This window comes from Acanthochromis polyacanthus, chromosome 18 (assembly GCF_021347895.1).
Source record: "Acanthochromis polyacanthus isolate Apoly-LR-REF ecotype Palm Island chromosome 18, KAUST_Apoly_ChrSc, whole genome shotgun sequence".
NCBI classification, from domain to species: Eukaryota; Metazoa; Chordata; class Actinopteri; family Pomacentridae; genus Acanthochromis; species Acanthochromis polyacanthus.
This window is the reverse complement of record NC_067130.1, coordinates 7,008,686-7,035,570: the sequence shown is the minus strand read 5'-3', so window position 1 is coordinate 7,035,570 and position 26,885 is coordinate 7,008,686. Positions and strand designations below refer to the sequence as shown.

At 40.6% G+C, this 26,885-nt stretch overlaps 2 protein-coding genes across 2 annotated transcripts; both read right to left on the bottom strand.

Annotated features, from left to right (window-relative positions):
* Positions 1-298: 298 nt before the first annotated feature.
* brf2 (BRF2 RNA polymerase III transcription initiation factor subunit) lies at positions 299-7,008 on the bottom strand. Its single transcript, XM_022215686.2, has 4 exons — positions 6,706-7,008; positions 3,515-3,574; positions 3,082-3,403; positions 299-1,439 (listed from the first exon to the last, which is right to left on the bottom strand). The coding sequence occupies exons 1-4, from the start codon at positions 6,851-6,853 to the stop codon at positions 617-619; spliced, it is 1,353 nt and encodes a 450-aa protein (XP_022071378.1). The 5' UTR covers positions 6,854-7,008; the 3' UTR covers positions 299-616.
* A 1,173-nt stretch (positions 7,009-8,181) lies between these two features.
* On the bottom strand, positions 8,182-26,221 carry rab11fip1b (RAB11 family interacting protein 1 (class I) b). Its single transcript, XM_051938784.1, has 6 exons — positions 25,664-26,221; positions 14,081-14,505; positions 11,873-14,003; positions 9,935-10,681; positions 9,196-9,304; positions 8,182-9,057 (listed from the first exon to the last, which is right to left on the bottom strand). Exons 1-6 carry the CDS (start codon positions 26,011-26,013, stop codon positions 8,851-8,853), a joined length of 3,969 nt encoding a protein of 1,322 aa, XP_051794744.1. The 5' UTR covers positions 26,014-26,221; the 3' UTR covers positions 8,182-8,850.
* Between the last annotated feature and the right edge of the window lie 664 nt (positions 26,222-26,885).

Below are 26,885 nucleotides of genomic sequence, written 5' to 3'. Positions count from 1 at the left end.
ATACCAGATGCAGGCTTCATACATGAGGAAGAGTCTTTCACACACGTTCTGCTGCAAGAAAATGTATCATACTAAGCCAAATCATAGATAAGGACCCTCGATTATAACGTGCTTTACATGCACATGTGACTCCTAATCTATCTGGGTCACTTCTGAGAGCTGAAGTGTTCCCTGCCGATACATGTAAGCTTTAAAACATGAAAGTCCAGACAGAGGAAAATCTTCCAAAGCCATAAAACGCCATCATACATTGTAAACGTAATAAAATCTTGTGCATCAGGCACTTTCACGCGTGATGTGGACGCTGTGCAAACAAAAATTTTATTCTCATTGTTACATTAAAAGAAAAGCTCTTCACAGTTCGTTATGTCGGGATGCTACATTGCATTTTCAAGGGATGAATATCATTTTAAATCATCTGAACTTGGCTGTATTTCTGAAATTAACATTTATTTCACATAAAAGAGGCTGATACATCCCTTGTGATCAAAACTATTTACATGTAAACAAATATCTCAAACATTACTGGAACAGCAATAAAACCAAAACTTCGTATGAACTTAAATGCATTTTTTAATACCTGAGGAACTAAACATTGGTGTCAGAACATAGCTGCTCATGATTTCCCTTCCTCAGACAACATTTTCTGTGTCAGAACAAAGTCTCGAACTTCCCGAGGTGTTCGGAGGTACGAGTCAATTTCACTGTCAGAGATTTCCTCGTCACCGGTTACGTCCTGGAGCTCAGGTTGCGGCGCTCTCCTTTTCTTGGGATGAACCACACATGGGGGAGCAAACAGCACTCTTTTCCCCCAGTTCGGTGCTGGATCTGGGCTCCCCTGAACATCACTCTGCTCTGGCGCTGTTTGTAGATTAGCCTCTTTATCTGCTGGTGGCTCGGCTCTATCAGGATTTGGTTCAGATTGTTCCACAGAGGATGTGTTTGGAGTTTGAGCTACATGTTCAGTGATTTGGGAGGGAGCAGTTTGTTCAGTCTGAGGGTCTGCACTGCTGGTCTGACACTCGGCCTGTAAAGTGTCCTCATGGGCTCTCATCGCCCTCCTCAGCAGAGCGTATCTGTTCTGCAGAATATCATCCACCTGCGGAATAACATTATCTGGCGTCACCGCTCCCCTGATCCATGGAAGTTCCTTGCCTAGTTTACACAACATCTCCTTCATCTCGGCTATTCTCGTCATAGCGGCTCTGCACTTCTTCACCTGGGCAAGCTGACAGAATTTCTCCAGAGACATTCTGAGGCGATGCTGGTTGGGGTTCAGGGACTGCCAGCCCAAGTACACGGCTGCCATCATGATAGGGACGGGCCTACGGCCAGTCACAATCCAGGACTCCGCTGCCAGCTCCACCAGAGCCAGGGCTCGTTTGGTCAAGTCCTTGGAAGTCTCGGCCAGTTCTTCTGGATATGAGCTTATTTTGTATCTGTCAGCAGCAAAAACACATTTAGGTAAGTTTGAGAAACAGGCTCATCAGAACTATATAAAAATAAAGCCCTACCTATCAATTATTTAGGGTATAATCACACTTCAAGCCTTTGTGCTCAATTTGGACTTATTGCTCAGATGGCTGTTTGCAAAATCATTTAAATGCAGAAAGATCAGATTCCAGTGTGACCTGAAAACAACAACAAGACGCCACATAAACATGGTGGCCACTGAAGTCAGCATTTATGCTACGTGTGCACTAGATGCATTTTTCTCCCCATATAAACACGCCGCATCTGAAAATCATTTGCTTGGTGGATGTGTACCTGAGACCAGTATCTGATGTTCAACTCCTGCCGACTTTCTTCTCCAACTATCCTGCCTCTGATTGGACGAACACATCAACTCAGGGGTTGTCTGCTCCTGGATTACAAGCTGCACCAACATGACAGCTCGGTCGCAAACTTTCTCTTTTATTACGAAAACACTTCAGCGAAAAGTATTTCTGAAAGCATTTGAGGCGAGAAATAAGCTGTTGAATCTGTCCTCGTTTTAGTTCACCGACGGCTCGTTTAGACGTTCGATGAAAGTTTCTGAATTCGATGGATCTCTGCACGCTGCATCCAATTTGCATAAAGTAGAAGTCGATTCTACTTTATGCAAATGAGCTGTGGGGGAAACGCAATGGATCACCACCGGACCAGCATGCAACACGGTGCGTCTCACAGTGAAAGTGATGTGGGAAATAGCCGGATCTGGTTGACACACACCTTTACAGTTTCATTAATAAGTTGATGTGCAGTGGTTGCCCGATAGTCTGAGCAGATGACAACAAGAACAATAACAGACAATATTAGGGCTTTTTTGTGGAGTACTTTAAAGAGTCGTGTGCTAAAGCTGAGTCAGAGCCAGGAACGGTGGGATTGTGAGGTGATGACTTCACTGACAGAGATTTCATTCAAGACTTCAAGTCCTACTTTCAGTCACATCTGTAAGCGTCTCTCCTCATCTTTAGTGTGCAAAAAAGGAAAACCAGACCTGTATCAGGTTTAGAGCCACATAAGGAAACAAATCAGAATGGAAAAGATTCCATCTAAGTGGGTGATATTCACATAATTATGAGTCATGTGTGAGGAAAGAAAACCCAGATTTGGACAGTTTTGGCTGCAGTCTAAACTCTGTGTACTGCCAGTCTCATATTCTGTCAAGCAGCTCCCTGGACCTCACATAGCAGCACTAAGACTCGTTTAAAAAATTAATCAAGGTTCAGCACAGAAGCAGCTGCTGCAGTCTAGACAGGTCACATTAACCGAAAAATTCAACTAAGAAAAAGATTGAGTTTTTATTTTATTCCATCAAAGTACTGAAACCTGGAAAAATGCTCACTTTTAATGAAAGTTAAACAGACCTGTCTAAAATAATCAACTGTGAAATAATCTAAAACTGCTAGTAGAGTGTCACATATCAGTCTCATTTGCGTAACAGAAGTAAATGAGAACGCATGATGTTTAGCTCAGTTCCAATTCCCTGTTCTTTATGTTTTTCATTTCTACATGATAGCAGTGAATGAATGTATTTGAATGGTTTGTTCAGGTGTTTTATGTTGGTAAGAACTCCAGACAAACATTCAGACAACTTACTCCTGACTGTGAGCCTCCATTACATCGGTGACGTTGACGATCGGAGCTTTGATGTTGAGAATCTTCACCATCTCTTTATAAGTCGCTCCCACCACGTTGAAGTCGGCGTCCAGCAGGCAGCTGATGGTTCCCATCGTAATGGGCCAGTTCCGCAGTCTGCAGCTCACCAGCAAACAGCAACCGGCGAGGACCTCCTTCTTCTGGAGGGTCACGTTGATGAAGCTCTCATGCTGGTAGGCGTCTTTGTAATATTTCTCTGACTGATCCTCAATTTCGCTGTTGACCCTGAGAATCCGGCACAAGGCTTTCAAACGCTGCACACCTGTAGATGTATAAGAGAAGGTACATGAGAGCGAACAGCAGGGTTGACAGTATATGTAGGAGTTACAATGTCTCTAACGAGCAAGAGCTCCATGAGGAGGGAAGATCTCACCTTTAATCAGGTTCATACATGGCTTCTTGGTCACGGCGGTGCTTCTGCTGTAGCTGACAACTGTAAAGACAAGGAAAAGACAAAATGTAGCCAGATTAGTGACAAAGGCAATGCCACTTCTTAAACAGTGTAGGTAAATAAATGCCAATTCTCAATTAAAATGAGAAAAATAATGCTGATGTTCAGTTCTCACACCTCAGAGCACACCAGATGGAGCACACCGTGTCCAACAGAGCCTGTGGTTGGGCCAGGCTGCCTTACATTTCACTCATTATGTTCACGTCACAAAAACAGAACAGAGCATCAATATTGCACTCTATGGAGGAGGAGAAAACTTGGTGCTGCTGCAAAACTAAGCAGAGTTCTGAAGTTTTCAAATGATCTTTATTGACCCAGAGCTGGACTAGTGACAGGGCAAAGGAGGCTTTTGGTTTGGGAACTTAAGCCTTCAGTGAATCTTAAAGGTCCCATGAAAATTCACCAAGTTTAAATTACTTTCATGCTTAACCAAAGTGTCACTGACAGGGAAGAAAATGGGAGTAAATCGGTGTCCACTGTAGGTTTTCAAGATGTTAATCAGGCTTATTTTGATGGACAGTGATTCTACTGCAAAGTCATGTCACACCGGGAATCAGAAAAATCTCTCACTTTTCTCGTCATGCAGATAAAGCAGTTTTAAATCTACTCATCTGGGTTTTGTAAGATCAAAAATGTCTCTCCTCACCTCAGTACTATGGAGATGAAGAGGGTAAATGGTACAGAGTCATCTCTGTCCAGAATCAGTGTCCCCATTACTATGTACAATCCGCTGTGGAAACAAGCCTCAATTTTAGGAGTTTAAAAAGTAGCTCCAAAGAAAACTGGACGACATTTCATTAGGACCTCAACTAGGTTCTACAAAACTATTTATAATGTGTTACTTATTCACACACATCAATGGTGGTGGAGCTGCTTCAACACCAACTTGAGGTTTAGTTTCTTAACTAAAGACGCTTTGACCAGTGAACAGGTCAGAGGTCAAACCGCCAATCTGCTCAACCACCTGAGCCACGGCTGCCTCGTGTACCTCAGCTGGAAGATGTAGACTGGTGTCGACATCATTTCTGGGGAGATGCTGTTTTATATGCCACATGTAATTTTATAAAAGCTCTGTTATTGTTCATGCAGCTTAGTGCAACGTGCAGAAACACTTAGTATTTACTGGTCCTAATAGAAAAGCAATGAATGGGGACCAAATTGCAATATCTATAAAGTAATTTCTGCAATAACGTACCACTGAAGGACACTCTGGTGTTTTAGTAACATGTTCTTTTATGTTCTTTGAGGACATAAACTCTAAACAGACTTTGTGGAATCCTAGAAGTGGTCAGTGGCAAAAATAGTCAACTTACGAGGAAGAAAAAAACATATTTCAAGTTCAACCTTTTGAAACTCTTAAACACATTACAGCGGGCCATACTAGTATATCAGGCAAGTCAAAAATAACTTATATAACTCAGTGCTTATATTATTTATTGTAGATAAAAGGGTGCATCTGTGTATGTGGCAGTCTTCAACAAAGAAGGTAATCAAGTATAGAAGTACCAAACAGGACTTAGTGTCCCCTTTACAGTTTGTTCATCAGGGCAAACAGAAAAGTTACAAGCTGCAAATGCATGTTCCTCTCAGTTATTATCACGATTGTCTGACTATTACTTGATCAATCAGATGTTCTTAGCTCCCAAATGAAAATCAGTATCAACAGCAGGAAATCTGAGTGTGCCTGAGCAGGCTAACCATCCAACTTGTTAGCAAAATGTCCATAAATGCATCCCCCATGTAAACTTGTCATCCTACCTCTCACTATTTATTCAGTAGCAGAGAGAGTGCAGGGGCAGAGGAGGTTGTTTAGTTCAATGATTCAAATGCGTCTGGCTCATTGATCATTTATTTGGCTGAGGTGTGTCCAAGTTGGAATAATGGCACCAACCATGGCTTTGTGCTTTGAGGAATTTAGATGGTTAAAAAAATCCCAAAGTAGTCTCAAAAAGAGGACAGGTGTGCATTATGCAAGAGATGTGATGGTACCACTGTGCAATTTCATGTAAGGCTCAAATGATTCAAGATTCTAAAATGACTCACCTCTCAATAACAGCATTACTTCTACATTCAACAGTGGGGTTCATATTCATACGGCTTCTTTTTCCATCCTTTATAAAAGGTTAATCTTGCAATTTTCTGCCTAAATGAAAGAAAGGGCAATTTTCTTGGATGCCGCCTTTAGAGGTTGAATTTCTGACATATCTTTCATTCTGTCTGATATTTCAGAAAAACTCTGATTTCCGCTTTTAGCCACCGCCACAAGTTTGGAGAACTTGCAGATGTGTTTTCAGAGCCAGACTGTGCAAGTAGCAAACTGTACAAAGCACAATTTTAGGACAGAGGTGTCAAACATACAGCTGACTTTGTGGATTGTAAAAACTACAGAGGAGAACATTCACTGCGGATTGTAGAGTAGTAAAACTATAAATTCTAAAAAATGATTTCTACACTACGACAAGTTGTTTAGATCATTAAGTAAAATACTAGATTGGTTGCTGTTCTTTTGTGCCAAGTTTTTGTAATATTTTGTCGGATTTGTCCTTTGTTTTTGTCGCTTTGCGTCTTGTTTTTGCAATATTTTGTCTTGTTTTTTTTTGTCTGACTTTTGTTGTTTTGATCATAAAGTAAAATACTATATTGTTCAGATACCCAAGACTAAATGTTTTGCTCCTTTGTAGAAACATTCTGACCTGGAAGTTGCAGTGTATAAATGATAAACTGAGGCATAATGTTCTTGAAATTAAATTTATTTTTCTTTCGAAATTTAAGGCTGCTCATTATTCTTTGTAAAAAGATAGTTCCTTAAATGTGAACAGTTTTAGAACGTAACTTTTAACTTTACTGGTCACTTGGAATCAAATTGGGCTGAATGTGGCCCCTGAACTAAAGTGAGTTTGAGACCCTTGTTTTAGATTGTTTAAAAGGAGGAATACTCAACTTGCCAACCTGAAATAATGCTGCAAACTGGATACGGTGACCACCATAAACAAATCCTAAGAAATAAAACTCCAACGTACCCTCGACTAACATTATTTCGAGCTTTTGATTCATGTTTAGCCGAGTTTTAACCAGACAGGATAAAGTGAGAAACCTTTGCATCATCTCCATACCTGAACCTCCGACCGGTTCATCCGCCAGCGTCCCCTCCGACACCACAGAGCCGCAGTCCGTACACACCAGCTGGGCCTGGGCGTACAGGTCGTCGTCCACGATGTTGGAGGAGCCGCAGCCCGGACAGGTCAGACCCGAACGGAACATGGTCCTCAAATGAAACTACAGCCGCGAAACAAACGGCTAGAGAATAAAACTTGTGTTAAATTAGCAGAAATACCTGAAAAACACACCGCGCAACAAATCTGTTTTTAAACGGCCGATGTACGTTCGCGGCCGGTATAGAGAGGGCGAGTAAAATGCGTCCGTGCAGACACGACACCCACAACGTCGAAGGTTCCGCACGCATAGATATGTAAAAATATCAGTCCCTTCAGGATTTCGCGGGCGTTTTTCGTGATTGTTGCTGCCGAAAATGCCTGAATTCGCAGCAGCTTTTCTAAAAAAAATTGCCATAAAAGTTGCGATGTTTTAAGCTTATTTGTTGTGATGAAATTGCGGGAGACAATGACAACTGCTAAAAAGCTGCATTTTTTCTAGCTTGTAGAACATGTTTCAACACTGCAATTGGCAATATTTATTCCGAAATTAATTATTTTGCGTTCCAACCCATTTCCACAAGCTGGCACACCATGGTGGGGCATTAGCAGCAGCCAGATACTGGTTTAACATTGATTTTCAGTTTATTGTATACAGACTAATGTGTTTTAAAAAAAAATCCAAACAATACTTTAGCACTTATAATTGACTTTCAGTTGATTGTATACAGACTAGACATGGAAATGTGGCTACAGGAAACCAAACAACTCTTTAAAGTTCCTATCAGCGTGTAGATTCAACCCACAAACCAATTCCAGTCTATTAACATTACATATTTAGTAGGGTTTTTTTCTATGAATAATAATGCATTCCAGCCTTAAATTTGGCTTGATTCTGGGTATCGCATAGAAATGTCCCTATTTTTGGAAAAAAAAGCATTTTCTTCAATGAAGGTAACATTAAATTAAACTGTAAACCCAGTCTAGACATTGCTAATGTGGTAAATGACTATTCTAGTTGCAAACAGCTCATTTTTAATATAATATCTACTTAGAGGTACAGAGGAACATTTCCAGCAACCATCGCTCCTGTGTTCTAATGCTACATTGTGTTAGCTAATGCTGTTGAAAGGCTCACTGATTATTAGAAAACCCTTGTGCAGTTATGTTAACACATGAATAAAAGTGTGAGTTTTCATGGGAAACATGAAATTGTCTAGGTGACTCCAAACTATTGAATGGCAGTGTATATAGCGATATTGTTAGGAAAATCTCAAACTGTGTTAATGACTCGGAAACCCTGAGTGTTGTTTTAAAAACATCCACTTTGTCAGGAAACGAAGGGTTTGCTTTCATCAGATCATTGGCTGAATGAAAATTGGAAGAAAATGGTGACAAAGACAGTATTTTTACACTAATAAAGGAAAAAAGAAAGTCTGTCATTCAAAAGTTTATTTTATTTTGCAAATTCATTAAAGCAGTTCAAGCAGTAACCTCGGTACAGTACAATAATTCAGTGTATATCGTGTTAATAGTGTAAGCTAATTAAAGTGCTTTTGGGGTTTAGCAGAATCATGTAAACATTCAGGACAGCAAAAAGACTGTATAATAACTAGTGCATAGTTTGACAGTAAAATATGGCTCTTCTTCATATTGAAAAACAGTTTTTGGTTTGTCATGAAATACAATAAAAAGTTTATTATGCTAGCCGCATTGCATATTTATCAAAAGTATTTGTAGAAAGCAACATGGAAACCGTAACTACAGATCAAATGTGTTCTTTGGGAGACTCGCATGAAAAAATACATTTCATTGAATTGAGTATTTGAGGAACAGATTCATTACAAAGTGATAGAATCCTAAAACTGAAAGGCCTCTGCAACATTTCGCTTATAGTATTTATTTTGATCTTCATCTTTACCTTTAACTTCATCTGCAGACATGTCAACCGTGGCATCTAACTGTTCCATATACTGTTAATCAAAAACCTTATCCATTTCTCTTGACATAGTCTTTCAAAATAAAGTTTGAGTGTGAATAAAGTCTGATTAATAGAAAACGATCTGATCAGGTACAGCAGGAATAAAGTGTCAGCTGTGACTCCACCTAGGCAGCTTTCTTCAGAGAGTTCATGGACATGAGGATACTTGGCTGCTCTTCAATGACCCGCACCAGCAAGTTGTCGATGTACTGCTCCAGCTCTGAGATCTTTTTGTCCCTCTCTGAGAGCTGGTTCTCCTGTTTCAGCACCAGAGAGATCAGTTCCTCCTGAGTCAGCTGAGAAAACGGACCTTTCAGCCCGGCGTCATTAACCTGGAGAACATAAAGCACGCGGTATCACTAAATTAAGCCTTTAAACGGCAAAACAACTCAATTCTGCTGGTCCATTTCTTTTTGAAAAACCTTTAAACCAACATGAAAGCTTTGATCAAAGAAAAGAAAGTGAGGAACCTTTGCTTTGTCTCGAGCTTCACTGTGGATTCCTGTGGATTGGTTTTCCCCTTGAACCACTGAGACCGACTGCTGCTCCACAGAATTAAGGGGTTTTACTGGTTGAAGCCTGCAATGAAAAAGAAAAAAAAAAATCAAAGAAAGAAGGAAAGGGGTAGGAACTTGTTTGATGGAAGTCGAGGAAATGGGGCGTTCACATGTAAGCTCAGCACGGCCTTATCAGTTTCTAGCAGCTCAAACAGTGACTGATTTACTGCAGTCATCGCTTATTTAAACAGATCATACAGTTAAACTCGACTGCATTCATCTACATCAACCTTATCAGATACGTGATTAATTATACACATTAATGATGAATGTATATAGATGAAGAAACGAATAAAAAAGACTTTACATTAAGAATATGCCGCATCACTGAGCATCCAGTTTGTATCTCATTCCCTTTCACTCTTTTTCCACTTTCTTTTTCATCCGTTTCTACAGCTTCTGTCTAATGCAAGGCAATCTGCCAAAAAATGTGTGATCAATCTTAAAAGCCATTACACAAGGAGGATATTGGCGACCAGTGGTGTGTGATCTATAATATATGAGGAGATGGACCAGTTATGTGAACATTCTTTGGCCTTTCTCTTAAGGAATTGGCTGCCAGGGGTGTGTGATCCATAATACATGACAAGATTTGAAGAGATGGATGAGTTAAATATTCTTTTATGCTCCTGTTGTTGCAGTGAGCGGTTACCTGCGAGCAGCTACAGGTGGTCCTTCCTTCTTCACACATGCCTCCACTGTGTTCTGGACTGGACTCTCCTGGACCTGCCCAGGATTTACGGCCTCAGGTTTTGGGTCGTGTGCCTTGTTTGCAGCACCATCAGGTACAGTATCATCTGCCACACAACCTCCTTCAGTGTTTTGGGTGATTACAGTGCCGTTGTTCTGCGGAGGCGGAGGTGCATGAGCCACTTTAGAGGATTTGGTTTTGGTCTGAGAGGCGGCATCTTTATCAGCAGCTGGAGGCCAACAAACTGAACCAGGGTCATTTTCGTCCTCATCGTCTTCAAATGGATTTAAGCCATAAACAGTGTGTTTTGTCTCTGCAGTCAAGGTTGATTTTGGCTCTTCTTCCACGGATCGAGGTCGGGGAGGTGCATAACGTTTACTGTGTTTGCCTGTTGTTCCTTTAGCGGTGCTGCTTTGCGTCGAGCTTTCTCCGTTCTTGGAGTCTGCGGGAGATCTGCTGATTGGGTCGATCACCTGCACCGAGCGCTGAGGGGGAACGCTGATAGTTTTGACTTCTTTGTCTTTATTGTGCGTGTTAATTTGTCCCAGATGCCTCGCGGATGCATCCTGCTCCCTCTGACTCAGTTTCTCAGCTTGATTCCTTCCCGGAGGCTGAGGAGCCGGTCGCTTCTCCCGTTGAGCGCTAACGAGCTCCTTCTCGTCACTGGAAACAGTCTTGCTTCCCAAAGATGACACAGCAGACTGACACCTGGAAATGAGACGTGACAGTCAGGCATACTTAAGCATTTAGCTAAAAGGAGTTTCACAGGGAAGTCAAAATACTAGTAATCAACAACAAAAGGAGGACACAGGATGTACTCAGACTTCCTATTTTCATTTCATTACATCATGTCGAGCAATATTCTGATATAACAGGAGAAATGGGAAAAAAATAAATGACAACCGCTTTAATATGCCAAACAAATCTCACCCTCAGATCTCTGTGACTAACTCCTGTCAGACTAATTACAGAAGGTTTCCAGCCATTTTCACTCCATGACACCTGACACAATGAGCTCACTCTTCACTCCCAGTCTGCACACTCATCTGAACTCTTGGCACGCAAGAGGCTATGTAATTTTAATGCTAGCGTCAGTTTAAGGTTGCACTTAAAAGACAAATGGTGAGGAAGAAAAAACTGCTGCAGAGCCGTGACTGACTGAAAAGCAGAAGATACAGAGCATTCAGATAAGACATTCTGTGAATGTAAATCACCCTCGCTTCATATCATTTCCATCAAACATTCAAATTACAAATTGCTTTCTTTGCTGCTGTCTCGCAACGCTGTGCAGTCATTTAGCATCTGTGGTTCACAGTCACTGAAACATCTCAACAATTTCAAGATGATCTGACATTAGGTTTTGGACAGCTGTTCGTGGTCTCCAGAGGTTTTGACCTTTAGTGATTGGGTCAATATAGAGTATAATTGTGGGACTTTTTATAACATAGTTGACATTTTTTCTATTTTCAAGCCTAAAAATCAACATTTCTGCCTATAACCAAACACCACATGACAGAAAGATTCTTCTAAATATTATATATACAATTGAGTAAAATTAACATTTTAGTTATTTATAAAGATGTTGTAGTAAACCTGTTGACATGCCATAAATCCACACACATTACTTTATATTTAATAACTCAGAAAGCCTTCGAGTCTGGCCAGTCTTTTCTATCCTAGTGCTTTAATTTATGTTTTATTAATGGTTACATTTGTCCTGTAAAGCCACTTCACTAACAGATTGACTGTATCTAAATAAATAGAAACAACCTTACATAGTGTCTGAATGAAAGCAAATGGCCAAAAGGTTTGGGAGGAAATAAATCAATAATACGGTCAGAACTGGTTCATGTTTCCTCAGTGTTTGTGATCCGTGTAGTTTTTCTGGTTTGAACTAACCTTTGCTGAACGTTTGCCTCTCTGGCTCCAGGAGGCGAGTCTGGAATTTCCTCGAAGGGATTATACGAGTAGTTTTCATCAAATGGATTAGTAGAAGAGACGTCAGCCGAACTGTTCAATTTGCTTTTCTTCCCTGCAGTTTTTTGTCCATTTTTGTTTTCCATCTTCTTCTGTTCTTCTGCATCTCGTTTTAACTTTTCCTTCTCCAGCCTCTTTGCCTCCTCCTTTTCTTTCCTCTCCCTCCTAATTCTCTCCTCTCTTCTAACTTTCTCCTCTTCCTCAATCCTCCTCCTTTCTTCTGCCTCTTTTGCTAATCTCTCCATTTCCTCCTTTTCCTTTCTGGCCCTCTCTTCTTCCTCTTGCCTCCTCTTCTCCTCCATCTTTATCCTTTCTTGCTCTTCTTTTCTAATTCTCTCTTCTTCCTCAATTCTCCTCCTCTGCTCCTCTTGTTTCATTCTTTCTTCTTCTAATCTCTCATATTCTTCCTTTTCCTTCCTTGCTCTCTCCTCTTCCTCTCGCCTCCTTTCTTCTTCCTCCCTTTTTCTTTTTTCCTCCTCAACTCGTATCCTTTCTTGTTCTTCTCGTCTCCTCTTTTCCTCCTCTTCTTTTCTCCGCCTGTCTTCCTCCATCCTAATTCTTTCCTCTTCCTCCTTTCTAAGTTTCTCTTCTAGTTTCCTCTTTTCCTCCATCAATCTCTCATGTTCTTCCTTTTCTTTCCTCACCCTCTCTTCTTCCTCCTCTCTTCGCTTTCTCTCTTGTTCTTCTTTCCTCATCGTCTCTTCCTCCATCCTTTTCTCCTCCTCTTTTCTAATTCTCTCCTCTGCTTCAATCCTTTTCTTCTCATCCTCCACTTTCCTCTTTTCCTCCATCAATCTCTCATATTCTTCCTTTTCTTTCCTAACCCTCTCCTCTTCTTCCTCTCGTCTCCTCAGCTCTTTTCTCATCCTTTCTTCCTCCTCCTTCCTCATCCTCTCTTCTTCTTCCTTTCTAAGTTTCTCTTCTGCTTCAATTCTTTCCTTCTCTTCCTCTAGTTTCCGCTTTTCCTCCATCAATCTCTGATATTCTTCCATTTCTTTCCTAACCCTCTCTTCCTCTTCTCTCTGCTTCCTCTCTTGTTCTTCTTTCCTCATCCTTTCTTCCTCCATCATTTTCCTTCTCTTCTCTGCTTCAATCCTTTTCTTCTCATCCTCCAGTTTCTTCTTTTCTTCCATCAATCTCTCATATTCTTCCCTTTCTTTCCTAACCCTCTCTTCCTCCTCTCTCTGCTTCCTCATCCTTTCTTCCTCCATGATTTTCCTTCTCTCCTCTGCTTCAATCCTTTTCTTCTCATCCTCCAGTTTCTTCTTTTCTTCCATCAATCTCTCATATTCTTCCTTTTCTTTCCTAACCCTCTCTTCTTCCTCCCTCTGCCTCCTCTCTTCCTCAGCTCTCTCCTCCTCCCTCCTTCTCTCCTCTTCCTCTCTCCTCCTTTCTTCTTCCTCCAGTCTTCTCTTTTCCTCTGCTAATTTACGCTCTTCTTCTCTCCTAACCCTCTCCTCTTCCTCTTCTTGCCTCCTCCTCCTCTCTTCCTGAGCCTTTTCCTCCTCCACCCTCATCTTTTCTTCCTCCTCTTCAATTTTCCTTCTCTCTTGTTCCTCTAATCTTCTCTCTTCCTCTGCTAATCTTTCACGCTCTTCTCTCCTCATCCGTTCTTCTTCTTCTCTTTTAACTCTCTGCTCTTCAACCTTTCTTCTCTCTTCTTCCTCTGATAATCTCTCAAGCTCCTCTTGCTGTCTCCTGACCTTCTCCTCCTCCTCCTCCTCCCTTCTGGATTCATCCTCTTTTACGTTTTCCACTTCCTCCTCCTCCTCCTCCGTCCAGGGCGAGTACTGCCTCACTGCTCTCAGTGAATCAACAGATGGAGGAGAGTTTTCTGGGACTTCCTCCATCGAGCCGTGACCAGAACTGGCCAGACTGAAGTTTGAGCCGATGCGAGACGTTCGAGTCGGCGGCTCTTCGCAGTAAACGTGGCTGCCGTTGATGCACAAGTTGCTCTGTTCTACGGGAAGCTGCTTCTGGAGGCCGGAGGAGGGATCTTTGCTGTCTGAGCTGCCAGAGCGTTTGTGAATCTTGAACTTGAACTTCTTTTTACCTGAACAGACACAGAAAAGTTAACAGACGTATAATAAAGGCAGAGAAGGAATAATGTTGATTAATTAAATCCCTGACCTTCAGAGGAATCCACATTCAGACCAGATGATTGGCTGCCGCTCAGCGTCGAGTTCTTCGCCGGCAGAACCGACATAGACTGAGACATGTTCTTCTGCAGGTTGGATTTGGGAGAAAACAGCGACTTCATCTTGTGTTTCTTACTTTTTCCGTCCTTACTTGCTGCTACTTCGCCTCCGTTGGCCTCCTCCTCGCTGTCCGTCAGAATCTGAGTGAAGGACGGCAGCGTGTTGGACCCAGAATCCGATTCCTTCTTCTTGCCGCGAACTTTGTCCTTGAACTTGCCGAGGCGAGAGCGAGATTTACCGGCGGCAGAAAGATCAAACATGCTGGCAGTCATGTTGTTCCTCATGAACTGGATGTCCAGAAGCACCTCTCCTCTGTCTTTGTCTGGCTTTCCGGTCTTATCCAGCAGCTTAAACCATCTGTTAAAGAGAGGCACGTTGTTAGACGTTTGTTTGGGCAGGTATGGAGCAAAAGTATTCTTGTGGAATTTAGTTTCTGGTCATATTTGGGGGAGTCAGAGGTTTTAAAATTAAAATCGGCTGCCTGATCAGTCAAAAAATAAATAAGTAAAAGGAATCTGTTCAAGCAAAGAAACAATGTTGGGCTAGCAGAATGTAGCACTAATGCCACTATGGTGCAGTTAACAGTCCTGTTTTTAAGATGTCACTTCAAAATGGGGCTCCCCCGTGAGTGTTTAACTATTATACATTATGATATACGTTTAGATTATCACTACTCATGCATTCATACAAACATAGCATTTTACTGTTACAGTTGGTTGAGGTGGAGCTGATTTTGAACTATAATTGGATTAATTTAGGTCACACCATTTCAAATCATTACAGTTTTTGTTATATTTCTGTTTGATAATCTCTGATGTCCCTGGATTTTTTTAGGATCTAAAATATGGATATTTAGACAGATTTTTTGTGACTTTTTATCTTCATACATCAAATGCTTTTCAAGATGGTTCGACTTACAGCACGTTTTATCAAGTGTTGGAGTTTGAGCCCGTTTGAATGACAATATCAACATCTGGTCTGAAAATGGTTCTCAAAGCAGAACTAGGAATAACTAGTTTTGAATAGAGGCAAACAATGCTGTTTTCAGTCAGATAATATTTAAATATTCATAATTAATAATAATAACCCCAAGGAAATCGGAGATGGTCGAGCAGAAGGCCCTTAATGATTTGAAATGCAATAACCTTCATTATTTTCTCATTTAATCAGTTTATTTTTAGGCCTCAAACACTGTAAAAGTTGTGTGCAACAGTTACCCGGCGCCATACGTGATTAGATAAAAATAATCAAAAGGAACAGCAGCAACATTTGTGAAGCTGGAACCATGAAATGCTTTTACAGAAAAATGAAAACTTGTTTTTTAATTAAATTGTTTCAGACACACTTATAAATACTTTAGAGTAGTTTATTTCATAAGAAAACCCCTTATTTTTTAATCTCATTGTGTGTAAAAGTTTTAAATAGTACACAAACCACAGTTGTCAGGTAATTGTACTGAATTATAAAGTACAGTATTTCCCTCTAATATACATATATGTATAGAGCACAAAATGTCAGTAAGGAAAAGACTCAAGTTAAGTACAAGTATAATAGTTTAGTAAACTCACTTAGTTCATCACTAAAACCTGAAATATTGTCTTAAGTCTTTATATTCACGTCTAATGCTCCATTTGATACCTGCAATAACACCGAGTCACAGAGAAAGAGTTTTGTATTAATGGAGCATCATCCAGAATCTAATATCCACCATAAAGTCATCTACTGAAAGGTTCACACTAATTACAGTCACTGAGATTCACTGACTGCTTGTTGATGTTCAGTTCTATTTATCGTCTTTGTGGAAACTATGATCCAGCTCGAAGCAAATGGAAAGTGACTCAGGAGCAAAGAATGTTTTTGGAAAGTCTGGGATGATCTAAGCACAAGCGGCAAATTGACCACAAAGGAAAGTTTCTTTAAATATTTATATTTATTCAACTTCTAAAAGTGGAGAATTTATGAATGCTTGTACTGTGAACACTGTCAGCATTGGATCACAGCCTGGATGAAAGTTATTCCCTTTTCTCCACCTCATCTTTCACATGATCAAACATTAAAAAAAACAAAAAACAGTATATTAGTTATTATGCACTAGTGAAAACTCCACAGTGACCTGTGACGCAGGTCTACACTTGGCAGGTTTTCTGATGGGGTCAAACTGAACTGCATGTATCTGCAGCTTGTTCCTTGTTGAACATTTAATCCGACTGAGTCAGCAAGCTCCCTGTTTAGGAGAGAGTTCTTGTCTTAGTCTGTGCTCCTTACGAAAGTCAAACGAGATTCACAGGGACCAATCTGCCATTAACCTCATATTCATTTTTATACATGCTGTAAGCAGGTGTCGAGGAGAAAGAATGAAAACCAACAAACTCCAAAACTGACAACCAATGAATGAAAGAAACGTGTGACACAATGTCTTTAAAAAAAAAAAACAGACACCAAACAACAAAGAGGAGACAAAAGTGTCCAAGATTGAGATGAAACATAAACGAGACACAAAAATGATGAAAACCAGACACAAAACAACACAAAGAGACCCAAGTTTACACAAAATAAATACAAGATCCACAATGACACAAACAAGAGGAACAATATCAAAAACGAGACACAAAGTGATCCTAATAAGAAATAAAATGAGAAAAACAAAATACAATGACACATGAGACAAAAGACACAAAACAACAAAATGACCTTGTGCTGAGCACAGGCGTGTGTTATGCATGTGTACGTTATGTACAGATACCGAATCGTGTGACCTAAATATGCAGCAGGCTACGGGAATTGAAGGAACTCGGAAACACCCCCACAATTTAATCAGTTGTTTCTTGTATCATTTCCAACTGATAAATCACCATAAGTCCGCAGCGGTGGATTTGTAGTAGGATCACAATCATGATATCGTCAGCAGATGTAGCGTTCACTTGTTGTCATGGTTACAGTGACGCCATGCCGCTATCTCGCAATGATACAGAACTCTTGAACAAATCCATGCATCCAGACTATAAGCCGCATCACTACCAAAATCTAATCACTTGGTCCTTGTGTCATTTCTGACCTTCCCTGATAATTTCATCCAAATCTGCTAGTCTGTTTTTGAGTAATGTTTCACACAGACAGAATAACAGACGGACAAACGTACGCTGATCGTCACATAACTCCGTCGTGTTCCTAATAAAACAAGCACAAGACGTGCACTGAGAGCAGACTGAGTCACAGTCCAGCACTGACAGAATGAGCAGAATAATTTAACTGAACAAATAAAATGGAGCAGTCAGCATAAAAAGTGCCCATCAGGCAGAAATCTGAGGTCAGCTTCCCACCGAGCAAACATCTGAAATCTGGATTCCTGAGGAAATGAGGAAATGAGGAAGGGGCCGCGTGTGCAACCAGCATGTCGTGTTGTGGCTGCAGGCTTCAGAGTTTTTCTGTTGTGTTGTGCATTACACAGAATTTAGGTTTTATGCACATGTGTGTTTATGGCTCCTCTTCACTAAAGCTCCCAGAGATGCCATTGATTTAAACTGTAAGAACTGAAGACAGTGTTTTCCTGTCATGGTCCTGATTCTCAGACTCTCCCTCTGGAATGCTTCAGATGTTGAGGCACAAACAAATTAGGGAGGGAGACGCCTTTTCCTGGAATTTGTGAAATGGTTGAGTGCCGTCACAGCTCCCCTGTCTGCGACTTACTGATGAGCAAAGGGAAGTGATTTGCAAATTTCAGGCCTTGACATTATAAATATTTCACTGTGAAGCTTCCACACGGTCTGCCTGATGGATGTCTTTTAATGAAACGCTGCTAGATAGACAGATAATGAATTTATTTATCTGCAGATAAATAAATTCATTAGAATTCATGACTAATCGAAACTAAGTATTTCAAATAATCATGATTAATTGATAGCATAGTAGAATACATTAGTATTCTACCAACGTAATTTTATGTATATTACATAATACTGTCTGCCCTTTATAGCTGCATTGGTGCAGTATAATGCTGGTAAATTGTGTAGTAACACGTGTATGGCTCTGGTAAAGTATGGTGTAATGCAGTACATACAGTATGATGTAGCAATGACAAACTGTAGCAGAGTATAGTACAATTTAGTAAAAACATAACTTAGTACAATATAGTACAGTCTGGTATAGATTTAATGCATGATCCTTTGACAGCTGCTGCAGCTCACTGACGGCAACAGAAGCAACAAAACAAATGCATGAACCGGTAAAAAAATAAAATAAAAAAGGAGAAGCAGAACTCTGCTTCCATTCAATCAGAAGGGAAGTTGCAAAAGTGTTTGGGCGTTAGCTGGTGAGAGCACTGAGCTTTGTGCTGGAGGCAGAATTAAAGTGGCTTTAACTTAAGAGTCTCTCAGTAATGATGATGCTCTTATAATAATCTCACACCTCCGTGAATGAAAGATAGTGACGCTCTGCTGGACAAACACAACCAGAGCGGGATAATGCATGAGTCAACATTCTGTAAATGTATTCTACTTTCTGCACACACACATCCTTCCTATGAAGCCTGAACCACTGATAAGACAATACTCAGAGTGGCTCGAGCCTTTCTTATCACACACTGCAGCTGTGAGTGGGAGAAGAGCTGAGTGAGTAAAACAACTCGACAGAGATAGCGTGCAAAGACCAAAAACTGTCAGGACTTTTATCAAATCCACGAGTCAGAGAAGAAAATGAAGTAACTGAGCTGGAATTGAAAACAAACTAATTTTCCCATGAATGTGGCAAATCAGTGGGTGGACCTTGAGTTATTTTTAAAACAACCAAAACACATGCTTTACTGTGATAAAGAAGGAAGACCATTTACAATGAAGCAGCTGACAGAAGCTGCAATTGAGATTTACTTTCTGTGGTTTCACACATTGAAGCCTCTATATGGCGACATGAATGGTTTTTACAACTGGAGTCTCATTTTCTTTATCCGTGGTTCCCGACCTGCAGATTTTGGTAACAGAAGCATCGGAATGTTGTGAATTCAGCTCGTCAGCAGCCTCAGTTTTTGTAATGCCCTTGTAGAAAGTGTTGAAATATGACAAAATGCCTTTTCAAAAAGGACATCCCTGACATATTCTGGTAGCTACAAGTAAATGTTAAAATTACTGACAGCACATAAAACAAGCTTTCTGGATCATGAAAAGCTTGATCCAGAAAGACCATCCAAGTGCTCTTCTGTAAATTTTAGTGCAAAAAAAAAAAAGGGGGGGGGGGGGGGGGGTCAGCAATTCTTCTGCAACTTGATGGCAACACCTTTGACCAATCGCACTTGAAGCACTTTTTGCACTTACTACAGGTTTTTCCTTATGTCTGAATTCTTGCTTGTGTTGTACGTCACTTTGGACAAAAGCGTCTGCTAAATGAAATTGTAGAATTGTAGTTGTTACCTTGGTGGTGTACTTCTGTTACCACTCGTCTTGTTTTTCTTGTATTTTTCTTCTGGTGGACAAATGAATAAAGGTTTTAGCAGGCTGGAGAGATTTTTAAAGCTGTTTTGCTGTTGCTCTTGTAGCATTTTGTCCTCCGTGTTCCATCTCTACAGGTCCTAATTTTCTCCATTTGTAGGCAATTTGTCTTATTCTTGGCTGTGGAACATGCAAGCCTTTAGAAAGGCTCTCTGTAAGTCTTCTTCTAAGGCCCTGTGAAAGACGTATGATTGAGGCATGATTCACATCGACTGATCTTTCATGTGAGGACTGGACTTTGTTGGTGACCACTCTTTGCATCTCTAACATCCACAAGCTCCTTCTCACCTTCTAATTGGTACACTGAATGCCAATTAGCCTTTGGAAGAGTTGTCAGTACAGAGGTTCACTTTCATTTCCCGGACTGTGAATGAATAGTCTGATCAGTAAAATATGAGGAGTAGAACTTTGGTCAATAATCATGGTCCAGCTTTCTCTAGGAATTTTCCGTCAAGCCCATACTTGAGCTAAATATTGACTGAATATTTATTTGGTTTCTCATGCCTGAAAATTATATAAATAGCAGAAAAGAGATGCATTAGAGATGTTAATAATACATTTGAAGTTATTTCTATGTTTTTTCACATCATTATCAAAAGGTTCATGTCCAAAATGATCCAAATCCTTCAAATGTTTTTAAGAGCATCCAAATGTCTATAATAATCCAAATGGTCCTGGTACTTTCTATGTTCAAACTGAGAACAAGTAATGCATTAGTTCTTTAATTAGCTGCTAGTTGATTACAAGTCATGGCTGAAAAACAAGGAGCATAGTGAGCTTGCTTATAAGGTCCATCACTGAGTGAGAGCTGCACATTGTGTCTGTTCATAAGACTTCAAGAAGACTACAAAGTTTAGTCAAGTGTTTTTCAATGCCAGTGGCCACAGTGCAAAGCAGAATGAAAAAGTACAAGGAGTTCCACACGGTGAAAAACGCTCAAAGGAGGCGATAAGAAGCCAAAAGTAACATGCACTGACAAGAACGGTAGAGGCCAAGAAGAATCTGAGGGTCACCACCAAGGCCGACTTCATGAATTCTGCTGAAAACCCCTGCACTGCATGAGGCTGGCGTCAGTGGGTGGAGATGAAGGAGGACTCCACTTCTCCAAGACAGGCACAAAAAGGCTCACTTAGATAAGAACAAGTGTTCATGTCTGATGTAGATGAGGACTCACATTTTGTTTGGAAAAAGAAAGAAGAGTTAACCTCAGTCAAGCATGGTGGTGGGAATGTGAGGATTTGGAGGAGTTATTCAGCTGATGGGTCAAGTATCCTTGTTTAAGAAAATGGAATCATGAGAGAAGACGACTGCATTAAGATTCTGGAGGAAAAGATCAGGTAGTCAGCAGGAAAAACCTGTTTTTCCTGCTCCTTCGACTATCAACTTCAACATGCAGTAAAACTATAGTTAAGAGGGTCGATATATAACTGAGGGACTTCTGAAGTCCATGGGATATAACTTGCATACATTTTTATTAAAAGTAAAAAATGAATGTATTTTTATGTTCATCAAGATCATGTCTTTACAAATTCCATAATTATTTACTATTGTGGAAACAATCACTTGTTTATCAAAAATGACTGGATATCACTAACATTTTAACTAAATAACATCCAGATTTAGTAAAAACCACTTTCTAATTATCTAAACAATGATAAAATGAGCTTTTTCAAAAATAGTTTTCATTGTGTTCTTTTTATTAAATTGAGATAATCATGACACACGTTTCTTTTTTGGCAAAATATCAAATTTTATATTGAAAATAAATTATCCATGTCCCATAAATCACTTTCAACTAAGTTTCCCATTTAAAAAAACACCTCAAGAAAGTGTGTTAATTCCAGATCACATGACCTGCTCCACATGATGTCATTTCCTCCTGAAGAAAAGACTGGAAAGACTCCAAGGTTGAATCCATATCTCCACCCTCTGGACTTGCAGACTGAACCCTCACGGACTTCAGTCATACGTAATGTGACGTCTTTACCATCATCACGTAAAGTCTGCAAGAGCGGGAGTCTACAGCATTATGAATGGAGCTAAGAGACAGACTTGGAGTCCGTTTCAGCTGTTTCCGTGACACTGTTTGAAAAACTATCATGTACATTGGAGGACTTGCTTTCGTCCTTTTTCCACCATTATTTTTCTCAGCTCATGATTTTGGCTTCAGACTGCACAGCTTTTATAGGCCACACGCAATAAAAAAAAAAAAAAAAAACGAAAAATTTAAACGTCACGTCCGTATTGCAATGAATTGTGGGTAATCAAATGGGTGAAGTCTGCAGAAGTCTGCACCCCAAGCAGACTCTCTGGAAGTCTGCAGAAAGTCTGCTTGAGGCCCCTTGTGGACTGAATGAAGTGTGGATTTGGACAGCCCTCAGCACTCCCGGACTTCCCGTGAACGTGCCCGCAAAGTCCTCGAGTTCGCAAGTGCGGTGAAGTCCAGAGATTTGGATTCAGCCCAAGGCTTTCTGAGTTATTTAATATAAAGTAGTGTGCGAGTCAAGTGTAGATTTATGGCATGTCAACAGGTTTACTACAATATCTTTATAAATAACTTTGTATTTTACTCAATTGTATATATAATATTTAGAAGAATCTTTGTGTAAAAATCCCATGTGGTGTTTGGCTATAGGCGGCCATGTTGGTTTTAGGCCTGAAAACAGCAAAAATGTCAACTATGATGCAAAAAGTCCCGCAATTATATATTGACCCAAGAAATCGTTAACAGTCAACCACAGTCTAGATCTGAATCCCACAGACTAGAATGATAACAAGGAAGCTTCCAAATATCAGAGAACTGGATGTTGTTTAAAGAGTAATGGAACAAAATCCCAGTGGAAAAATGGAAAAATGCATGTTTGTGTCATTCCAAGGCAGAAGAAAACCTCGGTCAATAAAAAAATCATTATAAATCAAAATTTGGTATGGATTTGAATAACAATACTGTCTTTTTGCAACATGTGTTCAAAGGGAGCAGAACCTGGTTGAATTATTGCTGTGCAGACTTCAAAACCAACACGCACTTTAAACAGTAGAGCTGTTGTACCGGCGGCTCATGGCACGTGCAACACTGTTTGTCTGTCTGGCCTCAGCACTACCATAACAGTCTCACTCACAGAAAATGACCTTGCCTTCGCTGCTACCATCACTGTTTGTCTTTCATTGATAAAACCGGCAGGAATGTGAGGCAGCACCAGAGAACGGGCTGTGCTTTTACAAAAACAAAGTATTCTCAGGGCGAAAAAGACTTTTTAATCTATCCATGTAACAAGCAAATTTCAGCAGCTTTGCTTAAGGGAAAACAAAATCTGATTTCTGAGAGGCAGATTGTTGAGATGGGATGCCACAAAACTCCAAATCATACATATTAAAATGTGAAACTTAGAGGCAGGTGAAGTTCTGATTAGCAGAGTGGAACAACCTTTTTTCATGGGAGAAGAAAGCTGGAGATCGGCCAAAAACAAGAAGCAGGCAGAGAGGTACAACAAGTTGTTTGCCACCGAACGCCTTTAACGCACAGCTGGTCTCTAATGCCAGACTGAGTGGATTTTTCTTGGCAAATTTGGAGTTTCATGATCAACAAAACAAAACAAGCAGCAACGAAGCACAACAACACATTTAGCTTGGCTGTGGATGCGATGATCCAAGACATCCAGCAGAGCAGACAGACCCAGACAACATCAGATGACCCCCAGAGAAGGCGAGAGAACAAGGAGGTGTGTGCGTTTGTGCATTTAGATAAGCAGGCCGGTGTTGCAGTCTGCTGTTCCATAATGCCCGTCACACGACAGGGGCTGAAACACTCAAACAGCTTAGCACAAGAAATATTTTCCCTCTTACTGAGCCACAGAAGGCTAACTGTGATGTGATATCAAACTTGAACAAATGACTTAAAGTAGTAGTTTTTGACTAAAGAAAGGGCGTATTTTCTGCTTTAAAGAGCCAATATTCCTACAAACTTAGAGGAGACGGTTGTGATACTTTTTTTAACTTATTCTATTCATCTATATATGAAGTATAATGAGCAATTAAAGTTAAATTAACTTCTTTGGTTGCAGTAGTTGGAGTTAAATTAGGTTTCACTGGGGAATTTCTCTCCTGTTGACAAGTTCAGTCAATGAAAGTGAATCTTTTAACTCACTTCATTTGCCCGAGTAAGTAATGCTGCTTGGCATCCTCGAAGGCTGCTGCCGAGGGAACAAATCCCTTAAGCTGCACTGGAGCGAGTGGGCAGCATTCATCAAGCCAAAGCCACCACCACGGCGGGTCTGTGAAGTGATGCATGGCTGTGTGTGTGTGTGCAGCTGCTTGAGTAGCTCACCAAAGGTTCAAATATCAGAGAGAAATTAGACTCATCGCTTCCAAAGAGGCTTTGTACACGCATACATTAAAGAACACGTCTGGCAATTTTTATACACAGTTTTCGAAAGTGGTGCATAATTTTGGAGATTATAAAATAACTGGGAACTCCACAGGGATTGTGGGATTTTTGTCTACAGAGGTGCAGCAGAACCGACAGAACCAGCTGCCAGTTACTCATTAATCATTGCACTTCACATCATTTCCCCATTTACAAACACAGAGACGCTATATTTTAATAAAACTTTGTATTTAGATCTGAGGGTCGCCTGCAGAGTAAGAGTCATTTATTCATTACAACTAAAACATGTCGCAGTATAAAGGCCTTCAGGAATTAATCGTTTTGTTTCTTAGTTTTTATTGGTTCACTGGAAATAAAAGAATATTTGAGGTTTTGTACTGTTAGACAAGTTTCTATGCTGATGACACACAACTGTACGTCTCATTTAAACTCAGCTCTAATGATTTGTCCTCCTTACTTTCATGCATGGCTGATATTAAATGCTGAATGTCCAACAATTTCCTCAATCTTAATGACAGCAAAACAATTATAATCACTTTTCCTAGCTCTAGATGCAATATAGATGATCATTTCTTCCTCTTTTAGAAAAGGTCATTCATCACCTCCTCCAGTTTTAGAGAAACATTCACAGGCTTCAGTTAATTCAAAATACTGCTATCATGCATCATACTACTCTAATTCTTGCAGGACTTCTGGCTGCCACTTAGTTTTAGAACAGATTTGAAGATTTTCTTGCTTGTTTTTAAAGCCTCCTAAAGGCCAAGTGATTTTTTTAAACGTGTGTAATTGCTTATCTCCTCATGAGCCTGATTGTTGTTTGCGTTTCTAAATGTGAATCGCCACCAGGTGTGATCAGGCATTTGTTGTAGTTATTTTATTTCATTTGTGTATTTTTTATCCATATTTAGTAGGTAAGTCCTCCAGTAGTTGTGCTCTTTCTAACTTGGTGCTTTGTTCGATTGCTGTATTTTAATGTTTGTTTCATGCAGCACCTTAAAGCATTGTTTTTGAAAGGTGCGACATAAATACAGTTATTTTCAGGTTTAGTGACTTTCAATTAAGCAAAAATTAAAGTAATTATTGCTGTGGCAGCAATAATTACTTAAGTATTTCCACTGTTTAACTTCATTTATGAGATCATTTCAGTATCAAATTACTTTACAGATTCAGATTCCACAACATAAAATGCAATCAACAAATAAATGACGCTAAATCCTGGGAGGTGAAGGTGGAGTGATGAGATTTACAAGATAGAAAGTCATTAAAATTAACCTCACTATTGCCACGGAACACATTTAAGTGACATAGAAGAGATGTGAACTCATTAATAGGCGTAATCATAATCCAGTACTTTATTCTGAAGTGGGCCATTCTGACTGATGTGTGATTCTGTTAGTCAGCTCAAAGGTATTTATCAAGCACTCTTCAAAGACAGGAGTTGAACCTAAGTGCTGTACAGTTTAAAAGCACCAACAACAAATAAGATGAAGTCAGGATGTAAGGCTCCTGAGTACATTTCTAGTCTACTTTAACATGAGCAAAATTCTAACCTCATGATTTTATCTTCATTTACCATTTTTACACGTATGCGTAATTCTTTTGGCACATTGTTTTCCCTTCAATCAACCAACTTCTTGCTGTGTGCACTACTCACTCAGTCTTGCTGCGGGTTTTGTCCTCACTGAGCTGCAGCAGGTTGATGACAGCTTGTCCCAGCAGTTTGTCTGGGCCCACCAAGGCCCGGTGCAGGACGTGGACGTGCAGCGTGCCGCGCTCCGAGCCGTGCGCTCCGTGGAGCAGCGGCGGCAGGTCGAAGGCGGCCTCCTCCTTCCACACCGGGGCCACGCTCTTCTCCACCACTGAAGTCTGGAACTTCTCTTTGCCCACTTGCATGACCGCGTACGCATCGTTGGTGCCGCTTTTCCCCTTGATCCTGAGGCCTCTGGCTTGCAGCACCGTTACCTGGACGCTGGTGGGACTCCACTGCTGATCCACCAAGGACATGCTGGCCACACTTGTTGCTGGATCAGCGCCGCTAAAGAATTAACTCCCAGAACAAAACGCGGCAACGTCGACCATCGGTTCACCGTGAGACTGTACAGAAGTGAGGAAAAGTTTGTTCATGATCTCCGCTGAGCTTCAGGAACCAGCTGATTGGGCGGAGTTTCACCGGGAGGGGGCCTCGGTCCAGACAAGACACTCCCTCCAGATTAACAGGTTAACATGGCTCATGAGACCAACCTGGTACGTTTGGTTCATTGTTCATTCACACCGCAGTAAGCAGCACTCACAGACCACACCTGATCCTCGTTGATACCTGCCAGAGCGCATCAGCATAACACACAGCAGCTGACTGACTGAACGGCTCATTGATTTGGTTCCTGCTGGACAAATTCCTATTTTTCTGGTTAATTTAATATCTTGATAAACAAACAAGCAACACAAATTGTTGTATTTCCAGTCAACGCCTCTGTTGTGTCATAATTAACAGTAACAGCACCAGCTACTGTTTCCTCAAAGTCTCTCTCATTCTCTCAGAGAACATTAAACCCAACAAAGACGCACCTGAGACGGGCAGATTCAGTTTCACATGTAGCTCCAGTCTGAATTGTAATCACGTTGCAGTGCTGGCATGTGCAAGGATTTTATCTCCCCTGGAGATCAGGTACACTCAAGTCTGTAAAACACAATGAACGTCTGTGCTTTGGGATTCTTTTTTACCCATTAATGGACCAACAACCTCCCATTTCCACTTTCTCCTCCACATATGCTGGAAGTGCAAACAATCATGATCCTAAAATGGATTTATGCCAGTGTTTGTAGAGTAATTTGTGTTCATGTTGTTTTGCTACAACTTATGGCTGGTAGATTGGTTC